The sequence below is a fragment of the Diceros bicornis genome, chromosome 19, assembly GCF_020826845.1.
Source record: "Diceros bicornis minor isolate mBicDic1 chromosome 19, mDicBic1.mat.cur, whole genome shotgun sequence".
Taxonomy (NCBI): domain Eukaryota; kingdom Metazoa; phylum Chordata; class Mammalia; order Perissodactyla; family Rhinocerotidae; genus Diceros; species Diceros bicornis.
In genome coordinates, this window is record NC_080758.1 from 15453550 (window position 1) to 15476780 (window position 23231).

At 53.7% G+C, this 23231-nt stretch overlaps 2 protein-coding genes across 4 annotated transcripts; one reads left to right on the plus strand and one right to left on the minus strand.

The window, feature by feature from the left end:
• The first annotated feature begins 7269 nt into the window (after nucleotides 1–7269).
• On the plus strand, nucleotides 7270–16876 carry PLTP (phospholipid transfer protein). Of its 3 annotated transcripts, XM_058562592.1 has the most exons (16): nucleotides 7270–7364; nucleotides 7971–8081; nucleotides 8163–8262; nucleotides 9016–9144; nucleotides 9418–9573; nucleotides 10566–10629; nucleotides 10713–10776; nucleotides 11480–11571; nucleotides 12568–12744; nucleotides 12826–12885; nucleotides 14045–14209; nucleotides 14304–14371; nucleotides 15743–15785; nucleotides 15887–15950; nucleotides 16030–16106; nucleotides 16540–16876. In XM_058562592.1, the coding sequence occupies exons 2-16, from the start codon at nucleotides 7982–7984 to the stop codon at nucleotides 16669–16671; spliced, it is 1491 nt and encodes a 496-aa protein (XP_058418575.1). In that variant the 5' UTR covers nucleotides 7270–7364; nucleotides 7971–7981; the 3' UTR covers nucleotides 16672–16876. The 3 variants fall into 3 exon arrangements, with proteins under 3 accessions (XP_058418575.1, XP_058418577.1, XP_058418576.1); XM_058562594.1 differs by lacking the exon at nucleotides 14045–14209; XM_058562593.1 differs by lacking the exon at nucleotides 9418–9573.
• On the minus strand, nucleotides 16804–23165 carry CTSA (cathepsin A). Its single transcript, XM_058562595.1, has 15 exons — nucleotides 23100–23165; nucleotides 22704–22885; nucleotides 22419–22530; nucleotides 22088–22138; nucleotides 21914–22000; nucleotides 21518–21673; nucleotides 21102–21193; nucleotides 20665–20749; nucleotides 19988–20079; nucleotides 19828–19906; nucleotides 19601–19740; nucleotides 18514–18589; nucleotides 17782–17871; nucleotides 17500–17607; nucleotides 16804–17244 (listed from the first exon to the last, which is right to left on the minus strand). Exons 2-15 carry the CDS (start codon nucleotides 22883–22885, stop codon nucleotides 17161–17163), a joined length of 1434 nt encoding a protein of 477 aa, XP_058418578.1. The 5' UTR covers nucleotides 23100–23165; the 3' UTR covers nucleotides 16804–17160.
• Nucleotides 23166–23231: the final 66 nt, after the last annotated feature.

A 23231-nucleotide genomic window follows, 5' to 3' on the forward strand; every position in this document is an offset into this window, starting at 1 on the left:
GAGATCTCTCATGTTTGCAGTCAACACCTCTTCCCACACCGCAGTTCTAGGTAACCACTATTCTACTTCTGTCTATATAGATTTGCCTTTTCTGGACCTTTCCCATAAATGGAATCATGCAAAATGTAGTCTTTATGTCTTGGTTCTTTCACTTTGCATAATGTTTTTGAGATTCATCCATGTCGTAGTGTGTATCAGTCGTTCATTCTTTTTTGTGTGTGTGTGTGAGGAAGATTAGCCCTGAGCTAATATCTATTGCCAATCCTCCTCTTTTTGCTGAGAAAGATTCGCCCTGAGCTAACATCCATGCCCATCTTCCTCTACTTTATATGTGGGACACCTGCCACAGCATGGCTTGATAAGCGGTGTGTAGGTCCACACCGGGATCCAAATCTGTGAACCCTGGGCTGCCGAAGCAGAGTGTGCGAACTTAACTACTAGGCTGTTGGGCCAGCCCCAAGTCGTTCACTTTTTTTTATTGCTGAACAGTATTCCATTTTACAGATATACCACGTTTTGTTTATCTGTTTATCAGTTGTTGGACATTTAGATTGTTTTCACTTTTTGGCTATTCTGAATAGTGCTGCTATGAACATTCATGTACAAGTGTTGGTGTGAACGTACATGAATGTCTAGGAGTGGCATTGCTGTATAACAAATGTATGTTTAACTTTATAAGAAACTGCCAAATGTTTTCCAAGGTGGCTGCACCATTTTACATTCCTAGCAGCAATGTATGAGGGTTCTAGTTCCTCCATATCCTTGCCATTACTTGTTATTGTCAGTCTTTTTTATTATATTCTGCCAAGGATCTTCTTTGAAAACACCCACCGATGCCTAGGCTCCACCCCAAACCAACTAAATCAGAATCTTGGGGTTTGGAGCCCAGAAATAGGTATTTAAAGCAAAACAAAACAAAACAACAACCTCCCTACTTTTTTGTGTGTGTGTGTGAGGAAGATCGGCCCTGAGCTAACATCCATGCTAATCCTCCTCTTTTTGCTGAGGAAGACCGGCTTTGAGCTAACATCTATTGCCAATCCTCCTCCTTTTTTTCCCCAAAGCCCCAGTAGATAGTTGTATGTCATAGCTGCACATCCTTCTAGTTGCTGTATGTGGGACGCGGCCTCAGCATGGCCGGAGAAACGGTGCGTCGGTGCGCACCCAGGATCCGAACCCGGGCAGTCAGTAGCGGAGCGTGCGCACTTAACCGCCAAGCCACGGGGCCGGCCCCAACACCCTCCCTACTTTAAAAGCTGCTAACGTGCAGAAGGGTTGAGAAGCAGTGGTGTAACTTTAGGCCTGACGTTCTGTCCCACAGGGCCCTGGGAGGAAGCTCAAACTGGCCAGCAGCCTCTGCCACACCAGGAAACATGGGCTTGGGGGAGGGAAACAAAACGCCCCCGCCCCGCAGGAAAGCACGCGTACAGTCCGGGGGCAGATGGGACTATTGGACGAAAGGGCCTGGGAGTGGATTGGGTCAAGGAGTCCGGATTTTACCACAGCCAGCTGAGATCCTGAGAGGTCACCTCCCACGACCTCAGGGACTGTCCAGGCCTCTGAAGAGATTAGGAAAGTATGACATTCCTGGCTGCAGACCAGCTCCAGATAACCCTGGGGAAATGTGAGGACATGGGTGGTGCCAGCAGGAGGCATTGGGAGCTCAAAGGCTCTGGGGGGGAATTAGGCCAGGGCCACACAGTCCAGGATGCAGTCTTCTCCTTTTGAAGGGTCTGCAGGCGGTGATAACCACCCACTTTCCCTGTGCTGGGCACGGGGGATACAGCCATGAATAAGTGTCAGGCTCCTACCCCCATGGAGCTGATAGTCTACTGGAAGAAACACACAGTAAAGAATTAAACAGAATGACAGGTAATGATGGGGAGGGGGCCTCTCAGTGGGAGTGACATTTGAGTAGAGAGCTGAGTGAATGAGGGCAGCTAACTATGCAAAGGTCTGTGCACTGACATATCTGGCAGAGGGAAGAGTTCATGGAAAGCTTGAGGCTGAGTGAGCTGGTGTGTTCCAAACCATGGTAGAAGATGGAGTTGGAGAGGAAGGTAGGCAGGAGCTGGATCACCGAGAATCTTTCGAGGATCAACGCCAGAGTCCGGGTTTTATTCTGTGTGCAATGGGGAGCGAATGGAGGGTTTTGAGCAGGAGAGTAAAATGCTGTGATTTCTGTTTTTTAGAGATCACTGTGGTTAGTGCAGGGAGACTAGACCTATAGGGGCATAGTGAGGCAGGGAGATGAGGCCAGTTGTCCAGGTAAAAGATGGAAATGGCTTGGACTAGTGTTGGTGCAAATGGAGAGAAGTGTATAGAGGTGGGACATCTTTTGGCGTTAGAGACACCAGGATTTGCTGACATGGGGTAGAGGGAGAAAAGCGAGTAAAGGATGACTCCTACGTTTTGGACTTGAGCATCTGGGTGAAGGATGGTGCCATGAGCTGAGACGGAGAAGACTGAGAGAGGAGCAGAATTTGCTACCAGAGGTGGGGGGTGCTAAATATAGATTGAACTGGGAGGAAGAGCGGAGGGAGGCTGGAGGGCTGTGATGTCCTTTCCCAGCTGGGGAGTCGGCAATCCTTGTTAGATCAAAGCCTGTGTATGTTGGGCCCCCCTCAAAGCCTGTGTATCAGAGCATCTCGGAAAAATGCAAGATGCTGGAATGTGTTGGGTGCTTCTAGCAACCTTTAGGAAGGCCCTGCAAAAAAGAGACAAGGTTAAGCTGAAGATGGTGGCCCAATCTTATTATCAAAAGGAAAGGTCACTACCTCTTGTTGCCCCCTCCCTTCAGTTACTTTGAAATTTTATTACTGGTTTGTGAACTCCAGACATCTAGACAGCCCTGCTACAGCTCCTCCACTCCTTCCTCTAAACAGTGAGAGGCTGGGAAGCCTGTGCTGAGTGACTAATGAAAGCAAGACAGGAGGCTTAGAGGACCGTGGAGAAAAAGGCACCCATGAGTCAGAGTCAGCTAGCAGATTGCAAAAGGCAAAGAAACTGGAAAGGAGGGTGAAGCGTGAAGAAAACAAAGAGGAAAGCAACCAGAGAGGACGAGTGAGGTGCTCGAGGTCAACATCTGAGCTGAGCTGGAGAGGGACCAGGGACAGGGGGGCAGAGGACCCGGGAGCTGGGGAAGTAACACCCCATGAGAAGCTTTGGAATCCTTGAGTTTCAAACCTAGAAGGGCCTTCAGGGACCAGGTGGCCGGCTCCTTCCGCAGAGAAAGGAACTGGTCTGCAAGGAGAAAATGGAAAAGAAAAGGAGAAACTAAAAGACCAGGCCTCCAAGTTTTAGAATCTACAGAAAGGCAGTCAACAGCTCCACCCTGGCTGAACTCAGAAAGCCCCAGGCCTTGATTTCTCTTCATCCCACTTGGTAAATGTCTGGCCCCCCTGGGGGCGGTTCTGTCCAGCTGCTTTCTGGAAACAGGTGGTCCTTCCACCTGTTTGGGGAGATGTAATCAGAGTCTCCTAGTCTGACGTCTCTTCCCCACCCCCACCCCTCCCCTCATTCCAACTGGGTCCCCATCACATGTTCGCAGGCACACCCATGTTGACCAGCACAGGCACACGCTGCAGTGCTCATGGGCTCAGGCAGAGCGAGAGGGAGGGGTCATTTCCTGAGGGGTAGCTTGAGGGGTGTTGGGGTGGGGAATGGTCAGGAGGGGAGATGGGCTGATGCAGCTTCTCCAAGCCACGCAAGGATCCAAGGAAAACACAGCTGGAGACAGGGAGAGGAAGGGGGGAGCCAGGCTCCTCGTGTTGACATCTTGGGCAGAAATCCAACTTGGTATCCTGTGGTCAGTGGGGCCTGTGTTTACTTACTGGGACCAGTTACTTCCCCCTGCTCTACCTCAGTTTCCCAATCTGCAAAACAGGGGCAATAATAGCTACCTCAAGGGATTGCTGTGAGGATTAAATGGGATCATTCAGAAAGAGAGACAATAGAGTGGAGTGGTGAAGAGCACGGGCTTGGGAGCCAGACTGACTTGAGCTAATTACTTCACCTCTCTGGGCCTCAGTTTCCTCATCTGTAAAATGGGGGTGATGATGCCTATCTTAGAGGATGTGATGAGGTGTAAGTGAGTTAGTATTTGTAAAGCACTTTTTGTTTGTTAAACAACTAGCTAATACAAATAACCCGAGACATTGATTGAGACCTTCAGTGTGCCAAGTACTAGGTTTAGCACCTTATATACTTTAGCACATTAAAATCTCACTGCCACCCAGAGAGGTAGGCAGGTACTAGATCATTCCCATTTTATAGATATGGAAACTGAGGCTCATAAAGAGATTGCCTCTAGAACAGGAGTTGGCAAACTATGATCCATGGGCCAAATTCAGCAAGCAGCCTGTTCATTTAAGTATTGTTTATGGGTGCTTCCAGGCTACAAGGGTAGAGTTGAACAGCTATGACAGAGACGGTAGGGCCTGCAAAGCCTAAAATATGTACTATTTGGCCCTTTCCAGGAACAGATTGCTGACCGCTGCTCTAGAAAATGGCAGAAGCAGGATCTGAACCAGGACTGTCCGATTCTGAAGCGCTTATCTGCTTTGCTATCCCGATTTTTGGCAATATCACTGTGCTACGTGCCCAACAGACTAGAAAAGCATTTTTTTCCTGTCCCTTTGAGTGCTGGGAAGTCTCCGCTTCCCTCTTCAAAGCCAGAAGTGAAAGTGGAAATGGATTTGGGGATTCTAATCTCTCCGCCCTTCAAATCAAGGGTGAGGACTCGGGCAGGCTGCGAAAGCCCCTCCTGGGCTGCACATCTGCCAGTATCACTCTGAGGTGGGAGGGTTGGGCGCACAAGTTTTGGGAGAAAGGGGAAACCCATGTGACGGAGAGGGGCTGGCTGACTGGGCAAGTCCCTGCGATCAAGGCCAGCGATCAAGGCCAGCGATCGCACATTCATGTCCCCCAGCCCAGGTCAGGGCTGTATTTAGAGTCAGCTGGACTGAGACTAACACGGTGCAGAAGGGGATAAAGACTCCTGGGTGATGTAGGTATTGCATGCTCCCCAGGGACATTTGAGGGCTCCTAACCAGTTCAGTCACTCAGCAAACATGTATTCAGTACCTACACTGTGCCAGGCTCTGGGAATAAGTGGTGAACCAGATCCCAGCTCTCATGGAGGCAGACCATGTCTCCATTAACCAATAACTTAATAAACCAATATTAAATAGTAATAAGATCTATAAAGAAAATAAACCAGGCTGATGTGATTGAGACTATCTACTAGGTAGGCAGTGAAGGGCTCTCTGGAGAAGTGCCATTTAAGCTGAGACCAAAATGACAAGCAGCCAGCTGTGGGAAGATCAGGTGGAAAAGCATTCCAAGCAGAGGGAACAGTAAGTGCAAAGGCCCTGAGGAGGAAGACTTTAATTTGCGTGTACAAGGAACCAAAAGGCCAGTGTGGCCTTTCATCCTGCTGAATGAAAAAGGGTGAGAGTGGTGGGAGATGAGACAGGGGTAGGCCCTATCGCAGGCCTGGAAATCAGGGCCTGGAGGCAGGAGTTTATTCCAAGTGTGATGAAAAGCCACTGGATGATGGCTAATGATACTGATGATTGTAGCTAACATTTTAGGAGCCCTTATTAAATGCCAGGTGCTTATTAAGCCCTTTCAATGTATTAACTTCTTTAATCCTCACAAGCAATCCAGACGAGGAAACAGAGGCCCCGAGAGGTTGAACCACTGGCCCAAGTTCACATAGCTACATTTAAAGCTCCCTGGGGCTGCTGTGGGGACAGTGAATTACAGGGACAAGACCCTGTCGGAGGCAACAATGATATAAAGACAGAGCTTGCATTTAAGTTAAGAGAATGAGAGAAAACATCCACTAGGTTTTCTGCTTGAGCCAACTCCAGGGAGGGTTACTAGAGTTCAAAGGCATTTAGGCACTTCCTCCTGTGGATATCCTTAGCACTGTCTCTGTTCCTCTCCTACACCCTTTCTGCCTTGTTCGCTTGTGGTTTGTGCCCCTAATCATAACAGCTAGCATTTTGGGATGCTAATGATGTGCCATGCACCACATACTACATCAATTTAATTTATTCTTGCAATAATCTTCTTGTTTCCATTTAGGATGAGGAAATTGAGGCTCAGGGCTGCTTAAGTAAGGGGTCTAAGAATTGGATGCAAGAATTGACAGCCTAGGATTTAACCCTGGTCTGTCAGACACAGGAGTCTAAGCACTTAACTACTGGGCTATAAGCACTCACCTCCCACACTTCCACGAACATTCTATGGGTTCCCCCATAGCAGCCACAATATGGTCTTACCTCTAGTTTCCTGCTAAAGTGGGTTCATAATAGTGCCGACCTCCCAGGTTAAGGTTAAATAAGTTAATCTAGATCTGGGGTGACCAACCATCCTGGTTTGCCTGGGACTGAGGGGGCTTCCGGGAAGGGAGACTTTCAGTTTCAAAGCCGGGAAAGTCCTGGGCAAAGCAGGACGACTTGGTCATCCTGCCTAGATGAGTACTTGGTGCTATGTGTTCAGGGGACACGAATCATTACTGCTTCTCCTTTTCTCTTTCACCCATTTGACAACAAAAAGGTAGCAAGCACCTACTCTATGCCTGTCTTAGGAGCTGGGGACACCGTAGGCAGTAGATGGGGGTACTGTGTGGATAACCTAGCTCCAAAAAAATCTATGGTCCCTGGGGAAACACCAAACCTCCTTCTGCGGCCTGTGCAGTATACTTCTGGGCTGGCAGCACTTGCTTGGACCCCAGTGGGAGAGGCCTCTGGGCCCTTAAGGTCCCCAGGTAGTGACATGGAGACATTTAGGGGGTCCCATAGTGAAGCCTGGCAAGGAGGGGTCTTGAGATGGTTGTGGAGGGAAAGGAAGGAAAAAATGTGCCTTAGGCATTGACTTTGTGGCTTGCCCCGGGCTGCAGTAAAGACCTAAGAGGTAATACCTATTATCAGACACATTTTGATGGATGAGGAAACTGAGGCTCAGTGACCTAAGTGACTTGCCCAGGATCGCGCAGGAAGAGATGGATAATTGGAATTTGAACCAAGGTCCCAGTGAAGCAGAGATTGCTGGGCGGGCCGACTCCTGCATTTCCCTCCCTCCTGCCCGGCTTTGGTCCCCCACTTGTCTTGACAGCAGCCAGGCTTGTCACGGGGCTTCGTACAGCCCTCTCCACCCTCCGGGCTGCCAGCGTCCCGCCCCGTCCCCTCCCAACCCCCGGGGGAGGAGGGGAGAGCGGGAAAGAGGAGGGGGGTCGGAGAGGCCCGCTTTATAAAGGCGGTTGGAACCGCGCTGCCTGCCAGACCCCGCCGCCCGGATCCCCTGCTCTGTCCGCCGCCCCACGTGACCGCGCCGACCCCCAGCTCCACCGCAGAGTGAGTTGGGGCGCGTCCCCATCCACCCCCAGACCCTCGCCGAACGGCGTGGCCCCCTGAACCCGGAGTGGGGAGGAGATCCCATGAAAGAGGGCGCTGAGATGGGGGCACCAGGCAGAATCCCCATGGCAGAGATTTAGGACCCGGAGGAGCTGGGAGACCCAGGAGCCCGAGGTCGGGCCGGCCGTCCCCTCTCCTCCCCCAGCGCGGGGCCTGGGAGACCGCAAGCCACCCCCCAGGAATGCGCGTGCAGTCGTTCCCATGGTAACGTGCAAGCCGCGCTCGCCCTCCACTAAAGGAAAGGGGAGATTATTGTGGGGGGGGTAGTCCCCAGAGGTCCAAACTCGTCACGCGGCGGTTGCACGAGGGAACCGATGTCCCGTCCCCCTCCGCGTGCCCCCAATCCTCTGAGAGCCAGAGCGCAAGTTGCATTGCCTCTCTGAGCCTCAGTTTCCGCATCTGCCAAATGGAAGCAATATTATTGGTTCCAAGTTCCCCGAAGAGCTATCTGAGGGTAACGATCCGGCCCAGCCCCCTCTTCTGGCTGGACATCCGAGGAGTGGGTTTTAGCGGCCGGATGACTCTGCGACCCCACCCCACCCCCAGGCCCCCTCGCCATGGCCCTCTTTGAGGCCCTCTTCCTAACGCTGCTGGCGGGCGCTCACGCCGAGCTCCCTGGCTGCAAGATCCGCATCACCTCCAAGGCGCTGGAGCTGGGTAAGGCGCGGGGGCGGGCGGGGCTGGGTGGGGTCACCCCAACAGTGGGCGCAGGAGCTGAGGGTCTCTCTGTGGCCCCAGTGAAGCAGGAGGGGCTTCGCTTTCTGGAGCAAGAGCTGGAGACTATCACCATTCCAGACCTTCGGGGCAGAGAAGGCAGCTTCTACTACAACATCTCTGAGTAAGTGGGGGCCCGGGGGCGGGGCCTTGGGGCCTGGGGGCGGGGCATCGACTGTGGGGGCGGGGCTTAGGAACTACTACGGGGTCTCGGGAGACTGGAAGGCTGAGTGAAGTGGGCGGGGCCAAATCGGCGAGTCAAGACTTAAGCAACAGGATGGGGCGGGAAAGATAAAGGCCAAGCCTGCCAACATAGGCGGGACCAAGCTGATGGGCGTGGGCTAGAAGATGTAGGCGGGACCAAGAGAAGCGGAGCGGAGGCCGCGGAATTGAGGCTTGGCCGAAGAGCGCCAGAGAGGCGGAGTCAAGAAACTTGCCAACGGATGAGAGTGGGGTCTAGGGTACCCAGGTGGAAAGTCCAGGGCAGCAAGAGATAAAGGCCTAGGACGTGGGGGACAGAGGAACTGGGAAATGAAGCAGAGCTTAGATGATGGAGACAAAATCAAAGGACTCGGTTAAGAGACCAGGTCTAGCAACCCCAGTGTGTGGGAGGGAAGGGAGTGCAGACAACAAGACTTCCAGGAGAAGGGGTGAAGCTCACTTTTAACACCTGGGTCAGGAGAAGCTCATCTCTGAGCCACCCAAGTGCAAGTTTGAGCCGCTCAAGTTGGGCACTTGAGGAGCAATTGAGGAAGTCATTCCACCCACCCCAGCGTCCTCAGGCCTGGACTGGAAGAGGAAGGAATGAATTTCCTGTGGTTGGGTGGGGGGCGTCCCCTCTTCATGGTCCTGCATCTGACCCCGAGGCCTCACGCAGGGTGAAGGTCTCGGAGCTGCAGCTGACATCCTCCGAGCTCCATTTCCAGCCAGAGCAGGAGCTGATGCTACAAATCACCGACGCCTCCTTGGGGCTGCGCTTCCGGAGACAGCTTCTCTACTGGTTCTTGTGAGGAGCTGGCCCCCTCAGGGGAGTGGAGGATGGGTCAGAAGGGCTGGGGGTGCTCTGGGGCTGTGGGCAATCCCTTAGCCTTTCTGAGTCTCAGTTTCTTCATCTGTACAATAGGGACAATCATACCCACGTGGTACGAGTTGATAGGGTTTGGTAGAATGTCTGGTAAACCGTGCAGAAGTGAAGCCTTATTAAGAGGTATCGTGACGTATGGGGCAGTGAAGGCTCTGTCAAGCTCCGAGCTGGGGCGAACATTAATCCCCCCGGCAGCTATGATGCGGGCTATATCAACGCCTCCGCCGAGGGCGTGTCCATCCGCACCGCTTTGCTGCTCTCCCGCGATCCCACTGGCCGGATCAAAGTGTCCAACGTCTCCTGCCAGGCCTCTGTCTCCAGAATGCACGCAGCCTTCGAGGGAACGTTCAAGTAAGCCCCATCCCCAACCCCAGCGCCCCAACTTTGAGCCCCACAGCCAATGCAGAGTGCACAGGCTTAGGCGTCAGACCAATTGGGTCCAAATCTCAGCGCCATCACTTCCTGGCTGTGTGACTTTGGCCAAGTCACTGAAGCTCTGTGCCTCGATTGCCACATTGGTAAGATGGGAATGATAATAGAACCTATTTTAGAAGATGTTGTGAGGACTATTTGCATTAATATATTACTAACATATAAAACATTTAGAAAAGTATCTGGCATATAATAAGTGGCTAGCCACTTAGATAAGAGTAATCACGAGAATGAGTGTGCTTAGTGAGTGTGCACTGGGTTCTCAGTAATTGGTAGCTCTTACTAACAATAACAAAAACAATAACATAGTTCCAGGTTTGGGGCTGAGAAGGGGACTTTGTGCTGGTTCTGGAAGAGGGTGGGGGAGAGAAGATGGTGGATTCATCATCTGGCATTGGTACCCTGTCAACTTTTTATTTATTCAACAAACAAAATGTATGCCAGGCCCTGAGGATTCAGAAAGGGGCTCAGAGCCCGGCTGGAGGGACAAAACATTTGTCACTGGGGCCTTGAGAGAGGGACTAAGCAAGTACTCTGGGGGTTCAGAGGAGGGTAATCTGGGAAGACTGCCTGGAAGAGGGAGCATTGGAGCCAGACGGGGATATATTGGACTGGAGCATTGAGGGTGGAAGGGAGGGCAGCAGTAAACATATGGAGGTGGGGATGCCAGAACAGGTCTGAGGAACTGTGGGGAGATTCATTTGGCTGATGGGGGACAGGGGTAGAACAGGAGGTCTTGAGAATCAGCCTAGAGAGGGGATCTGGGCCCGAGTGATGGAAAACCTCCATTAAAGAGCTGGTAATCCAGGTCAAAGTTGAGATGTCCCCTCTATCTCTCTGGTCACTGTGATTTCCTCTGGACCTGGATTGAGGCAGGGTCTGGGCTTACCCGGCCTCTCCTCTCTTTACAGGCAAGTGTATGAAATCCTTTCCACGTTCATCACCTCAGGGATGCGCTTCCTCCTCAACCAGCAGGTGTGGGGAGTGGGAGTGGGAGGGACAGTGGGAGTGGGCATACCCTCTCTTCTGAAGGCCCTGACTCTGCCCCCACCTCCCAGATCTGCCCTGTGCTCTACCACACAGGGACGGTGCTGCTCAACTCCCTTCTGGACACTGTGCCTGGTGAGTTGGCGCTGGTGGGCCGGGGAGCTCTGGGCCAGCACTGGGGCTGGAGGGGGGACAAGGAGGAGGCTGGGTGCGCAGCTGTCGGGCAGCACCTCCGAGCAGGTCCTTTCCAAGCCCTGCTGTGGAACAGCCCTGGGTTCAAATGCGGCCTCTGCGGCCGCCTTGCTGTGTGACCGTGGGTAAGGACTCACTTCTCCCTGGGCCTTGGTTTCCTCGACTGGCTGGTGATGCCTCCTCTGGGGTTGCTGTGAGGATTAACCGAGGGGATGGTTGTCACGGTCCTTGATATGTGCTTGCTGATCCTTGGAGTCCCCTTTGTGTGCATCACCTGGCACTTAATAGGTGCTCAGTTAACGTGAATTCCCTTCTCCTAAGCTGTGACCTCTGTCTGCTGTGGGGCAGAGACCATCACGCCCCACACACAGGGCATGGGAAGGGCGGGGGGAGCCAGGGAAGCCAAGGAGGGAAGGGAATCCCTTGCCATCTTGTTCTGTGATTTGGTGAAACCTTTGTCGTAGTAGAAGTAGCGATATTAATAAGAATAGCTAACGTTGTTGAGCACATACTGCACACCAGGCATTAAGTCCACATAAAACTAACCTGATCCGGGAAGTATTGTAATCCCCATCTGATGGGGCCCAGAAGGGTAAGCGTCTTGCCCAGCGTCACACAGCCTGAGTGACTTGGGCCCTCCCCACAGTGCGCAGTTCTGTGGACGAGCTCGTCGGCATTGACTACTCTCTCCTGAAGGATCCTGCAGCCTCCACCAGCAGCCTGGACATGGACTTCCGGGTGAGCTGCCCGGCTGGTGTGTCACCTCTGACCTCACCAGACTCCGTCCATCTCCCCTGGGTTGCTGGTTTGTCTTCCTAAAGCATAGCTCTCATGAGGCCACGCCATTGCTGAGAATGCCGTGGCTCTCCCTTGCCTGCAGAATTAGGTTCAACTCCTGGGTCTGGCATTCGAGCCTTGTTAATCTTGTCTGGCCCCACTTTTCTAACTTCAACCTGTTCCTCTGCAGCTTACTCTTTCCCAAATATGCCCCTCGCTTCCTACCTCAGGGCCTTTGCTCATGCACCGCCTTTCCCCATCCTCCCTGAAGGAGTTGGACATAGAGCTCTATGTACATAATTTCATCCTCGCACAACCCTGTCAGTCCGGTACTAACATACTCATTTTAGGGATGTGGAGTCTTGCTCAGAGAGGTGACGTCACTTTCCCAAGGCCACACAGCAAGTATGTGGCCAAGCCCTTTGCTCCTCCGAGAGGAGTGTAGCAGTTTCAGCGCATGGACTGGAGCTAGGATGTCTGAAGTTCAGATCCTGGCTCTGCCACTTGCCAGCTGTGGGACCTTAAGCAAGTGGCTTAACCTTTCTGTGCCTGTTTCCTGATACGTAAATAGAAATAGCACAGTAAGAAAACACATCTCACGGGGTGTTATGTGAATTAAAGGAGTTGGTCTATATAAAGGGCACGGAAGAATTACTACGTACATGTACGCAGCAGTGATTATCATCACTGCCATCTAGCTTTTAAGGCCCACTCAAATGCCACCCGCTCCTTGAACCCTTTCCGGAGCCTCCCTTCTCCAGTCTGCTGGGTCTGCTCCCTTGCAGCACTCCAGCCGCCCTCCTTCCCATGCCTTTTAAGAAATATGCTTGTGAGTCCCCCAAGGATGACAACTGGGTTCGATACCCTACCATGCCCCCTAGTGCCTAGCCCAGGGCCTGGAGACATCTGGGTGCTGGGCCAGTCTGCCTTGACCCTGACCCTGACCCCCGACCCCAGGGGGCCTTCTTTCCCCTGGCCGAGGGGAACTGGAGCATGCCCAACCGGGCGGTGGAGCCCCAGCTGCAGGAGGAGGAGCGCATGGTGTACGTGGCCTTCTCTGAGTTCTTCTTCGACTCCGCCATGGAGAGCTACTTCCGGGCGGGGGCCCTGCGGCTGTCACTGGTGGGGGACAAGGTATGCCAGGGTCTGTTTGTGGGATGGGCTAGAGGGGGCCTGTGATGGAACTCCTGCCTCACCCCCAGTTCCCCGGTCCAGGTGCCCCAAGAGCTGGACATGCTACTGAGAGCCTCCTACTTTGGGAACATCTTCCTACTGGTGAGTGTCGGCGGGAGGTAGGAAGGTGGCAGGGTGGGTGCGCACACCAGTGAGGTGTGCAGGCGGAGGCCCCCAGCAGCAGCCAAGGTGTAGACAGAAGGCCTGGCCTCTTGCCTGACCAGTCCCCTCACCCTGCCAAGCCCGTTTCCAAGTCTGTGAAGGGGGCTCGCTACTGCCTACCCTGTCTTCTCCATGAAGCCATGGTGAGGATGGGCTGAGAGCCCGAGCTCTGCCAGTTTAACAATGACTGATGTATTATTCTTTTTGCTTATTTTTGCGTGTTTAATGGGGAGAGGGAGTGGGAGTTAAAAATTTAAAAAGAAGTATTTCAGTGATCATTAAAGGCCTTGTACTCAGTTCAGTTTTGTGAATGCTAGAGCTGGGATTTGAACCTGGATTTGAATCTGTGACTCCAGGTCACATTGGCTCTCTCTACACTATACAACCTCCCAGGGTTGTCACGAGGATTAAATGAATTAATACAGGTAAGCAATTAGAACAGCAGCTGGTACAGAATAAGTGCTCAGTAAACACTAGCTGCTGTTATTATTGCTGTCATTATCATCGTCATCATCATCATCATCAAACTAATGGCCAAGCGTTGTTAGGAGCATGGACTCTGTTGCCAGACTGCCTGTGTCTGATTCCCAGTTCTGCGACTGAATGACTACATAACCTTAGACAAGTTCCTTAACCTCTCTGTGCCTCAATTTCCCCATCTCAAAAATTAGTATAATAGTACCTGCCTCACCTGGTCATTGTGAGGTTTAAATGAGCTAACACACCTGAAGTGTTTGGTGAAGAGTAAGCACTTGGTCACTGCCTAGAGAAGAAATAGCATAGCTGTTGAGAGAAAGGAGATATGGCAGGGGGCTGGCATATTTAATGCGAAGAGACTGTCCCCAGGAGTCTGGATTGGAGATGCATCCTGAATACTGAGAACTTAGGAAAGCAGAAAGAGAAGGAAGGAGACGGTCCTTTGTGTGAGCAAAGGCACAGAGGCTGGACACAGTTCTGGAGGGTTCAGGAAGCCAGACCAGTCTTCATACTTGTCAGTCTCTGGGCTCCAGAGGGCAGAGTGCGAGCCACACCCTCCTCCCCGGAGGCGCACCAGGGAACAGATGTGGGACCTGACCCGCCCTCCCTGCCCTATCCCCAGAGCCCGGCAGTGATCGACTCCCCACTGAAGCTGGAGCTGCAGGTCGTGGCTCCACCGCGCTGCACCATCAAGCCCTCGGGTACCACCATCTCCGTCACTGCCAGTGTCACCATCACCCTGGTCCCGCCCAACCTGCCCGAGGTCCAGCTGTCCAGCATGACCATGGTGCGGGCACCAGAGTGGGGGCTGCCGAGGGTCAGGGAGAAGTGGGCTGTGGACCCTTTGGGTCAGTAACACCCCCTTCCCCACTTTCCTGAAGGATGCCCGTCTCAGCGCCAAGATGGCACTCCGGGGGAAGGCGCTGCGCACGCAGCTGGACCTGCGCAGGTAAGCAGATGTCCGCAAGCCCTTAACCTCTCTGAGCCTCAGTGTCTTCAGGATATCACACCTGCCCAACAGAACTGGGGAGCTAAAATTCAGTCATACCTATAAGCCACTGGAGTCTGTCTTTGTTAATGCGTAAAATGTGCTTTATTCGAGTGTAACTTCTCTGCATTCTCTCACGACCCGGAGGCAGGCAGAGCAGGTATTATAAGAGATGACCAAACAGGCCCAGCAAGGTTAAGTGCATGCCCACAGTCACACAGCAAAGAGCATAACGACATGGGTTTTGGCAGAAACTTCAGCACAACTTAGCTTTGTGATCTTAAGTCATTTCATCTTTCTAAGCCTCATTTTCTTCATGTGTTAAAATATAGATAATAGTAGCATCTACTTTCTAGGGCTGTGCTATTCAATATGGTAGACACTAGCCACAGGTGGCTATTTACATTTAAATTAATTATAATTAAATAGTTCCTCAGTCGCACTAGCCACATGTATCTAGTGGCTGCTGCGTGGACAGCACAGATAGAGAACATTTTATGGAAAGTTCTTTTGGACAGCATTCTTCTAGGGGGTTAAATGAGATAATGCAGGGTAGTGGTTAAGAGCCTAGATTCTAGAGGTAGGTTCTGCCCTTTACCAGCTATGTGACCTTAGGCAAATGACTTAACCTCTCTGGGCCTCGTTTGCCTCATCTAAAAAGTGCAAATCAGGGCCGGCCCAGTGGCGCAGTGGTTATGTGCGCACGCTCCGCTTCAGTGGCCCGGGGTTCGGATCCTGGGCGCGCACCAACGCATCACTTGTCAAGCCATGCTGTGGGCGGCATCCCATATAAAGTGGAGGAAGATGGGCACAGATGTTAGCCCAGGGCTAATCTTCCTCAGCAAAAAGAGGAAGATTGGCATTGGGTGTTAGCTCAGGGCTGGTCTTCCTCACACACACACACACACAAAAAAGCGCAAATCATTATAGTCCCTACTTCTTAGGGTTGTTATGCGGGTTACATCAGTTGGCATTTTAAAATATCTTAATAATATTTAACTTTTTCAAACATATTTAGTATCTGGCAGGGAGTAAGCACTGTAAGTCTTGTTAAATAAAAATAAACACATGCAAAGCTATCAGCAGAAGTCTGGCATATGGGAAGGGCTCAACAAACAAAAAGCAGGAGACTTGGAGAAAAGGAGACACACAGAGGGAGAAATGACTCACCCAAGAGTATCCACCTGCAAAGTGGTAGAACCCCCTGGAAAGGTGTACAGGGGGGACATCTAAGACTGAACGTCAGGGGCCTCTGGTGGGTTGGCCTGGGTGGCCTGAGGAAGGGGGAGCTTCCAGGGCTCGTCCCACTGGGCGCTTCTTTCTCCCCCACAGGTTCCGCATCTACTCCAACCAGTCTGCGCTGGAGTCGCTGGCAGTGAGTTGGGAGTAGTGGGTGGGCTGAGTCTGGGGTTAGGGTGGGCAGTGAAGGCAAGCCCCCTACTTCCCCACCCTGACTTCACCCCTCCTCCTTCCCAGCTGATCCCGCTACAGGCCCCTCTGAAGACCATGCTGCAGATTGGGGTGATGCCCATGCTCAACGGTATGGTTGGGGGGGGGGAGGGAGGAGGAGAGAGGTGAGCTGGGTGGGCCCAGATTGAGCCAGCTCTTCCCACCCACAGAGCGGACCTGGCGGGGGGTGCAGATCCCACTGCCCGAGGGCATGGACTTTGTGCATGAAGTGGTGACAAACCATGCGGTAAGTGGGGGCGTGATGGGCAAGGGGGGCAGAGGCTTACCCTCCCTCTACAGCTCCCCAGCGCCCTCCACGACTTGACTTCAGCTCCTCCCTTATCAATTGTCCCCTCCCATTTTGATCTTAATCAGACTCCTCCAGCCCTTTGCACAGGCTGTGCCCTCTCCTTGGGACACTCTTCCTTGATTCCACTCCCAAAGCCTACTAATCTTTCAGGTCTTAGCCAAGAGGTCACCTCCTCCAGGAAGCCTTCCTTGACCCCCACAGGCTCTGCTCCTGCTGCCTGTATTTCAACACCCTTCACGTGGAGTTATAAGAACCACTTTGCTGCTCCCCTAGATTGAGAACCCAAGCCAAGGACGCTCTGTCCCCTTATCTCTAAACTCTGGCCTCAGTAATGTAATGAATAGACTCCGCTCTCTGCCCCGACACACAGGGCTTCCTCACTGTTGGGGCCGACCTCCACTTTGCCAAAGGGCTGCGAGAGGTGATTGAGAAGAACAGGCCTACTGAAACCAGGGACCCCACGGCATCCAGTGCCCCACCACCCTCCACAGCAGCGGTCTGAGCCCTCAACCTCCACCCTGGCAGCTACATTCAGGACTCTAAGGCCTCTCAGGCCCTCCCTCACCCACTCCCAGCCTATAGTGACGAACCTCTCACTGTCCTCTCTAACCCCCAGTGCCACAGAAAAGACAGGGTTTTAAGCTGTACACAATTTATTTCCATAATCACAGTCAATCTATCAATTATAGTCCCTCCATTCCCTCCCAGTGGGCTGTCCTGAGCTCTTTTGTGTTCCTGGGGTGGGATCAGTGCATTAAGGGTGTTCTTTAAGCAGAGAGGGGGCCAGGCCCCACCCCCATCAGGAATAAAGTGCTAACTCCCCCAGACTGTCTCTATGAGGCACTGGGGCCCAGTCTGGGATGCACAGGGCTGCGGAGAGGGTGGGCCAGTTCTGTGGCAGACATCAGCCCTGCAGGGGCATTTTGCATAAAGGAGACATCCCTTCTAGCAAGAGAGGCTGGGAGGGCTGGTCCCTGCGGTCATCAGGTCATCAGTATGGCTGCTTATTCAAGAAACGGGAGAACATGGTGAAGGCAGCCAGGGGTTTATCGGTGGGGACCATGTGTCCGGCGCCCTGAGGAGAAGAGCTCTGTGAGATTCCCTCCCTGTATAACCCCTGCCCCTGGGCTGTCCCCTCATCCCACTGGATCTCTCTAGCCTGTGACCTTCCTCCTCCCCAACCCTTCCCCCAGCCCTCCCTACTTCCCATGCCCCTAGAAAACTTGCCCTTACAGGGGCCAGATGGTAACCCAGCATAAAATGAGGCCGTAGGAAAGGATGGGCGGATCCTGCCCCATTCCCTCTAGCCCTCGCCAGGCCCAGGCCTTACCTTGATGGTGAGAAAGGCTATGTGGGAGAACTCCTTCACGAAGCCAGCAATCTGTTGCTCCCCACTCTCCCCGTAGTTCACTAACCAGGGCCGGCGCTGTACCTCCATCTGCCCCGCCAGGAAAGACTTAGCAGCCTGCAGCCACCCCATCATCTCTGCTCACAGCCACCAGCAAGCCCTCAGGGGCTGGGAACTCCCCAGGTTTGCCAGAGCCAGGCTGCCAAGCACACCCACCCTACCCCTGCACCCAGCCTCACCCAGGGGCCTGGATCCCTGCCTTACCTTCTGGTTGAGGGAATCCACAAACCACTCGTCCCCCATGAAGTTGCAGGCCATGTCCACATCTCCGTTGTATAGAAGGATCCGGTATTTCTGGAGCAGGATGGGGAAAAATGGAGGGTCTGCAACAAGCCCAGGCCCCAGCCCTTTCCTGGTTCAAGCCCTACCCTCAGGAGATTCAGTAGCATGAACCAGGAAATGCTCATGGGTTCTGACTGCTTCCTACATGTCCAGTGCTCTACTAAATGCTTTTCCTATGAAGGTAGATACCATTATTAACCCCATTTTACGGGTGGGAAAACCAAGTCTCAAGATATTTGAGAAGCTTGCCCAGGGCCACGTGGCTAGTAAAGGGATTTGTACCCAGGCAGTCTGACCCCAGAAGCCATGCTCTCACCACTGTGCTGTACAGAACCCGGTCCTAACCTGGCTCTGCCAGTGCCTGCCAGGCGACCTTGGACAAGGCCCTCTCCCATTTGTAACACGATCCAACTACTCTCCTTACCCTAAAGGCTCCTTGGCTGATGCAAACCCCTCAGCTTCCTAGCAGGGGTGGGGACAAAGCCAGGTTCAAATCCTGACCCTGCCAACCCCAGGACCTTGAGCCAGTGACTTCATCTCTTGGAGATCCAGCTTCCCTTGTCCTGAGTGGTGCTCCAAAGGGGCCCCCGCCTTGCCATGCTGCCCCAGGGTCCTGGGGCTGCTGGTGGACCCAGCTGTGCTGCTCCCACTCACCTGTGTGGTGAGCAGCTTAAGGTACTGGGAGTACATGCTTTGGTAGAGACGGCGGTACTGTGCATTCACCAGGAAGCTGCAGGAGCACGTGGGCAGGGAGACAGGGAGCGGGAGAAAGAGTCAACAGATCAAACGCCTCTCATTTCCCCAAGCTCCAAGCCTAGGAGGCAGACAGCTGAGATTCAGTCCTCCCCTTGGGTGTGTCACCTCTCTAGGACTTACCTAGATGGGGGTGCTGGAATTCAGAAGTCCTCAACCCACCCCCATTTAGAAACGTATAGGGACACTTTGGTTGTTTCAAGGCTGGGATGCAACGGGCATTAATGTGTAGGGGCTAGCAGGTGTGAGAGCCATGGCATATAATAGTAAGGCCTGGGCACTGACCAATCAGAATGGACCTGAGTGGCCTGTGCTGTGCCAGATGTCACTCTTTTACTTGCAGGGTCATAAGTGATAGAGGCAGCTGGGGATGGTATTGGAGCGGGGGTGAGGGCAGGGGGGTTGGGAGAGTGTCTGTTTACTAACTGTTCTGTGGCAGTAATTGATATTTTAACAACCAGGGTGGCCATTTAAGAATGAACTGGCTGGGCCGGCCCCGTGGCTTAGCCGTTAAGTGCGCGCGCTCCGCTACTGGCGGCCCCGGTCCGGATCCCGGGCGCGCACCGACACACTGCTTCTCCGGCCATGCTGAGACCGCGTCCCACATACAGCAACTAGAAGGATGTGCAACTAGGACATACAACTATCTACTGGGGCTTTGGGGGGAAAAAAAAAAAGGAGGAGGATTGGCAATAGATGTGAGCTCAGAGCCAGTCTTCCTCAGCAAAAAGAGGAAGATTCAGCATGATGTTAGCTCAGGGCTGATCTTCCTTACACACACACAAAAAAGAATGAACTGGCTGAATATCAATCAACGTAGGGGTCAGGGATGTTGAACAACCAGTACAACAACTCATTGTCATGCCCTGAATGTCCGTAGTGCCCCCATTGAGAAACCTTAGCCAAAGAATCCCCGGGAACCTTTCTGATGGCCACGAGCCCCAAAAGCCTGCCACCCCCAAGGCCACAAGTGGCTGCACAGCCTCACTTGCACACGTCCCACTGGGGCAGCTGCTTGGGGATGTGGAGGGCCTTCCGCACGTAAGGGTTGTTGAGGTAGGTGGAGGCAGCTGTGGTGTTGGTGCAGGGGGGATCCATGCGCACCTTCTTCTCAGAACGCAGCAGTCCCTGGGGGGCACAGACAGCATCGGGGTCTTCGCTTCCCTGCCCGGCCCATCCTCACCCTGCCGGGAAGAAGCCCATGCCCTTGCACACCTGATACCACGTCCACTTGAGTGGCAGGTGAGTGAAGATGTTGCCCAAATCCTGGATCACGATAGTGCCCCCCTCATACCTGCAAGTGAAGTGAGGGGATGGGTGCCTGAGCCTCCAGAAGGGGCTGGGGTTGGCCTGAGGGGCACATGGCAGGGCCTACCTTAAGTGGCTGGGCACCCCCCCAGCACATGGGGCGTAGAGGTTGTAGATGTTGAGGCCGGAGCTGGCCACGATGCGGGACACTTCCTGAAGCTGCAATGACACACCGAGCCACCATGCTTTATAGAACCCTCGCCTCTCCACGACCTCACCAACTTGTCCCCAGATTTCTTGCTCTCCTACTTCACCTTGTCATTACCCTCCCCCCACTTTTTTCACACGTAGGGAAACTGAGGCTGAGTAGAAGGAATCTGCCAGGCCTGGGTCCAAATCCTAGTGCCTCTACTTCCTAGCACTGTGACTTCAGGCAAGTGATTTCAACATTCTTGGCCTCAGTTTCCTCATCTGGAAAATGGGGATGATATGATCTCCCTTGAAGGAGAATCTTGAAGATTAGATAACCTACATTGATATAGTTCAGTCCAGTGCCTGGCACATCATAGATGTTTGATAAATGAGAAATCCTTTCTGAGGGGTTATAGGATCTGCCCAAAAGGCACAGGAAGTGGTGGTGGGAAGACATCCATAGACATGTATCCCAGAGAACACCAAACTGCTGAAGGACGCAGGATAGGAGAGCAATGGGGGATGGGGCAGAGGGCGTCCCCAGGGAGGGGATGTGGTCCTATTCTTAGGATTGGGGGTGTCGGGGTGACACAGGTGGGGGCAGAACTTCACATTGGTCACGCATTCTGGGTCTTTGTTGTCGTAGAAGTTACACTTGTCTTGAGAGCAGCAGTGGGTCTGGAGGGAAGACCAAAGCCTGTAGGAGATGAAAGTGTTTAGGCCCTCGGTGGACAGAGAAGGCGAGCACCACCTTCTCCCTCCAACCTCTCATCACGACCTGACCCCAGGAGAGTAGGAAATATATCACAGCGGGGGATGTAGGTCCCAAAACTAGCCAACCCAAGGCCATACTGCCAGCCCTCCTGAGTCCCTTTAAATTCTGATCTCTATTCTTTGGCCTTTCAGCACCAAACCATTCCAGCAACCCCAGCCCCCACCTTCCGCTCATAAACCAGGGTAGGGCCTGGGATATCATGTGCCTGGAGGACAGACTGAGATCTCATGACCTGCCCCATCCTGGAGATTGCTCAACTGCCTACTCCCCATACCTGTTCCCCAGAAGGCCATGGTAGTAGGCGAAATAGACCAGGGAGTTGTCATTCTGCTCATAGGAGGAGAGTCCATTGCCCACAGCCAGCCCCTGTGAAACACCCAGGGCGTTCAGCTCATCTGGAAGGTGAGGTGGAGGAGCCTCCCTTCACCTACACCCAGATCATCAGCAATCTGGAAGCTGAAACTCAGAGTGGTTTGTGGGGGTGGGGCGAGGAGACCACTGAACATAAAGAACAGAGCCTGACAGGTGAGCTTCCTGCCATGGGAGGCACACGAGCAGAGACAGGCCGGCTAGTGGCAAGGATGTTATGAAGGACACTGGGTTGGATGGAGGAGTTGACCTGTCTGACCTTGCTAACCACAAGGCTATGACCACAAATTGCCTCCCTTCCCTCCTGCAGCTGCCCTGCACCTGAAGGTTCATGCTGGGGTCCTCCATGACCAGCATAGCCAGGGTGGGGATGTAGATGCCAGCATAACTCTCTCCCGTCAGGAAAAGCTCGTTGTTCTTGTACTCCGGAAAAAGGCGGAAGAAATCTTTCAGGGCCTCAAAATTGCTCTGGGCGACCTGGGGACAGTAGGATAGAGGGAATCGGAAGGCTCTGGTATGTGACCTAGAAAGAACCTCAGAGATAATGACACCCACCCACCCTGTTTGTGCAAGAGGAAGTGACATGGCCGAGACTATACCACATAGCATGCGATGGAGCCAAAAATGGACGCCAAGGCCATGCTCTTTCTCTCCCCACATCACGCCACCTTTAGAGAACCAGGGAGGCTGGGGCACCTGGGCAGGCACCAGACTCACCTCAGTGTCATTGGTCACGTAATACTTGTCATCAGAGTAGGAGAAGCCCACTCCGGCTGGGGACTCGAGGTACAACACGTTGGCAATCTAGGGGGGGAGGAACCGAGCTGAAGAGGGCTCCCCACCCCATCCAAGTACCCAGACTCCCCACAGGACCCACAGCCCCGGCTATACCAGGTTCCAAGAATAGGGGTTGTACTCCAGGGTGGTACCGTCTGGCTGGATCTGAGGAAAGAGATGGCTGATTAAGTCCCAAAGGCCAACTGGGTGGAGGGAAAGGGCCACCGTACTGGACACTTTACATTCAGGCAAAACCCGAGAGGTATAGACGGTCAAGTCGAGCAAGGTACAGATGAAGAAACTGAGGCTCAGGAAAAGGGCACATTTTTGGAAAATCACCAAGTCCTTTTCTCCCTCTTCCCCAGCCTTTTCCTTTGGGAACTATCCCCCCCCACCCCCACTCCCCTTTCCTGGGTTATAGAGGGGAGAGCTGCTTTCCACTCACCAGGAAGGGGCCATGCTCTGTGAGGAGGCCATCTAGGGAGCTGCAGCCCGGCCCTCCGTTGAGCCAAAGCACCACAGGGCTGCTCTTGGGATCCTTCTGGGATTCCACAAACCTGGGAGGGGAGTCAGGGCAGGGTGGGTGCAGGTGGGGGAACTCCTTCCAGCCCTCCTGCTCCCAGTCTCCCCAGGGGTCTTTAGAACCCCTCCCCCCCGCTCCACGTCATCTCCCCTGGTGGGCGCCGCAGGTCCCCCCCCCAACCGCGCCCTGGGAGGGAGCGCCGCAGACCAGTAGTGGAGGTGCTTGGAGCCCGAGCCTCTGAGGTAGCCGGAGTACTGGCGGAAGGACGGCTGCTTGGCCAGCCCGGGCAGGCACTGGATCTCATCCTCTTGAGGGGCTGCCTCGCCTCGGGGCGCCCAGGATAGCAGCAGCAGCAGGAAGAACGGCGGCGACAGCGCGGCTCTTACCATCTGTGGGAGGAAGCGGGTGCCTGCTGTTGACTCGCGCCCGCACTCCTCTGCGCTTCCGTGCAGCCGTCCCTGGGGAGGAGCTGGGGGCGCATCGGCGAAGGAAACCGGGGTCCCAGCCCCATCTCCCACCCGCCGAGCCTCCTCCGCCCGGCACCGTGCGCCGCGCTCCGCCCGGGGGCTTCGCGATCCCTCCCAGCCTCCGGAGTCCTCTCACCCCTGCTCCCCGCGTCCGTGCTTTCCAGGAGGTGCCCGGCGACAGAGGTCATGTGTACTCGGAGTCACGTGTGCTCCGGCATCACGTGACAGTCTTCCTCGGCCCCTCCTCTGGTCTCTGTGGACCTGGGGG

Coding starts and splice junctions, on each gene's coding strand:
- PLTP (XM_058562592.1), top strand. CDS start 7,982: ATGGCCCTCTTTGAGGCCCTCTTCCTAACGCTGCTGGCGGGCGCTCAC. Junction 8,082..8,162: donor CTCCAAGGCGCTGGAGCTGG/GTAAGGCGCGGG, acceptor CTGTGGCCCCAG/TGAAGCAGGAGGGGCTTCGC. Junction 15,951..16,029: donor GGTGATGCCCATGCTCAACG/GTATGGTTGGGG, acceptor TCCCACCCACAG/AGCGGACCTGGCGGGGGGTG.
- CTSA (XM_058562595.1), bottom strand. CDS start 22,885: ATGGTAAGAGCCGCGCTGTCGCCGCCGTTCTTCCTGCTGCTGCTGCTA. Junction 22,531..22,703: donor TCCAAGCACCTCCACTACTG/GTCTGCGGCGCT, acceptor CTCCCCTCCCAG/GTTTGTGGAATCCCAGAAGG. Junction 20,750..21,101: donor CATGGCCTTCTGGGGAACAG/GTATGGGGAGTA, acceptor CATCTCCTACAG/GCTTTGGTCTTCCCTCCAGA.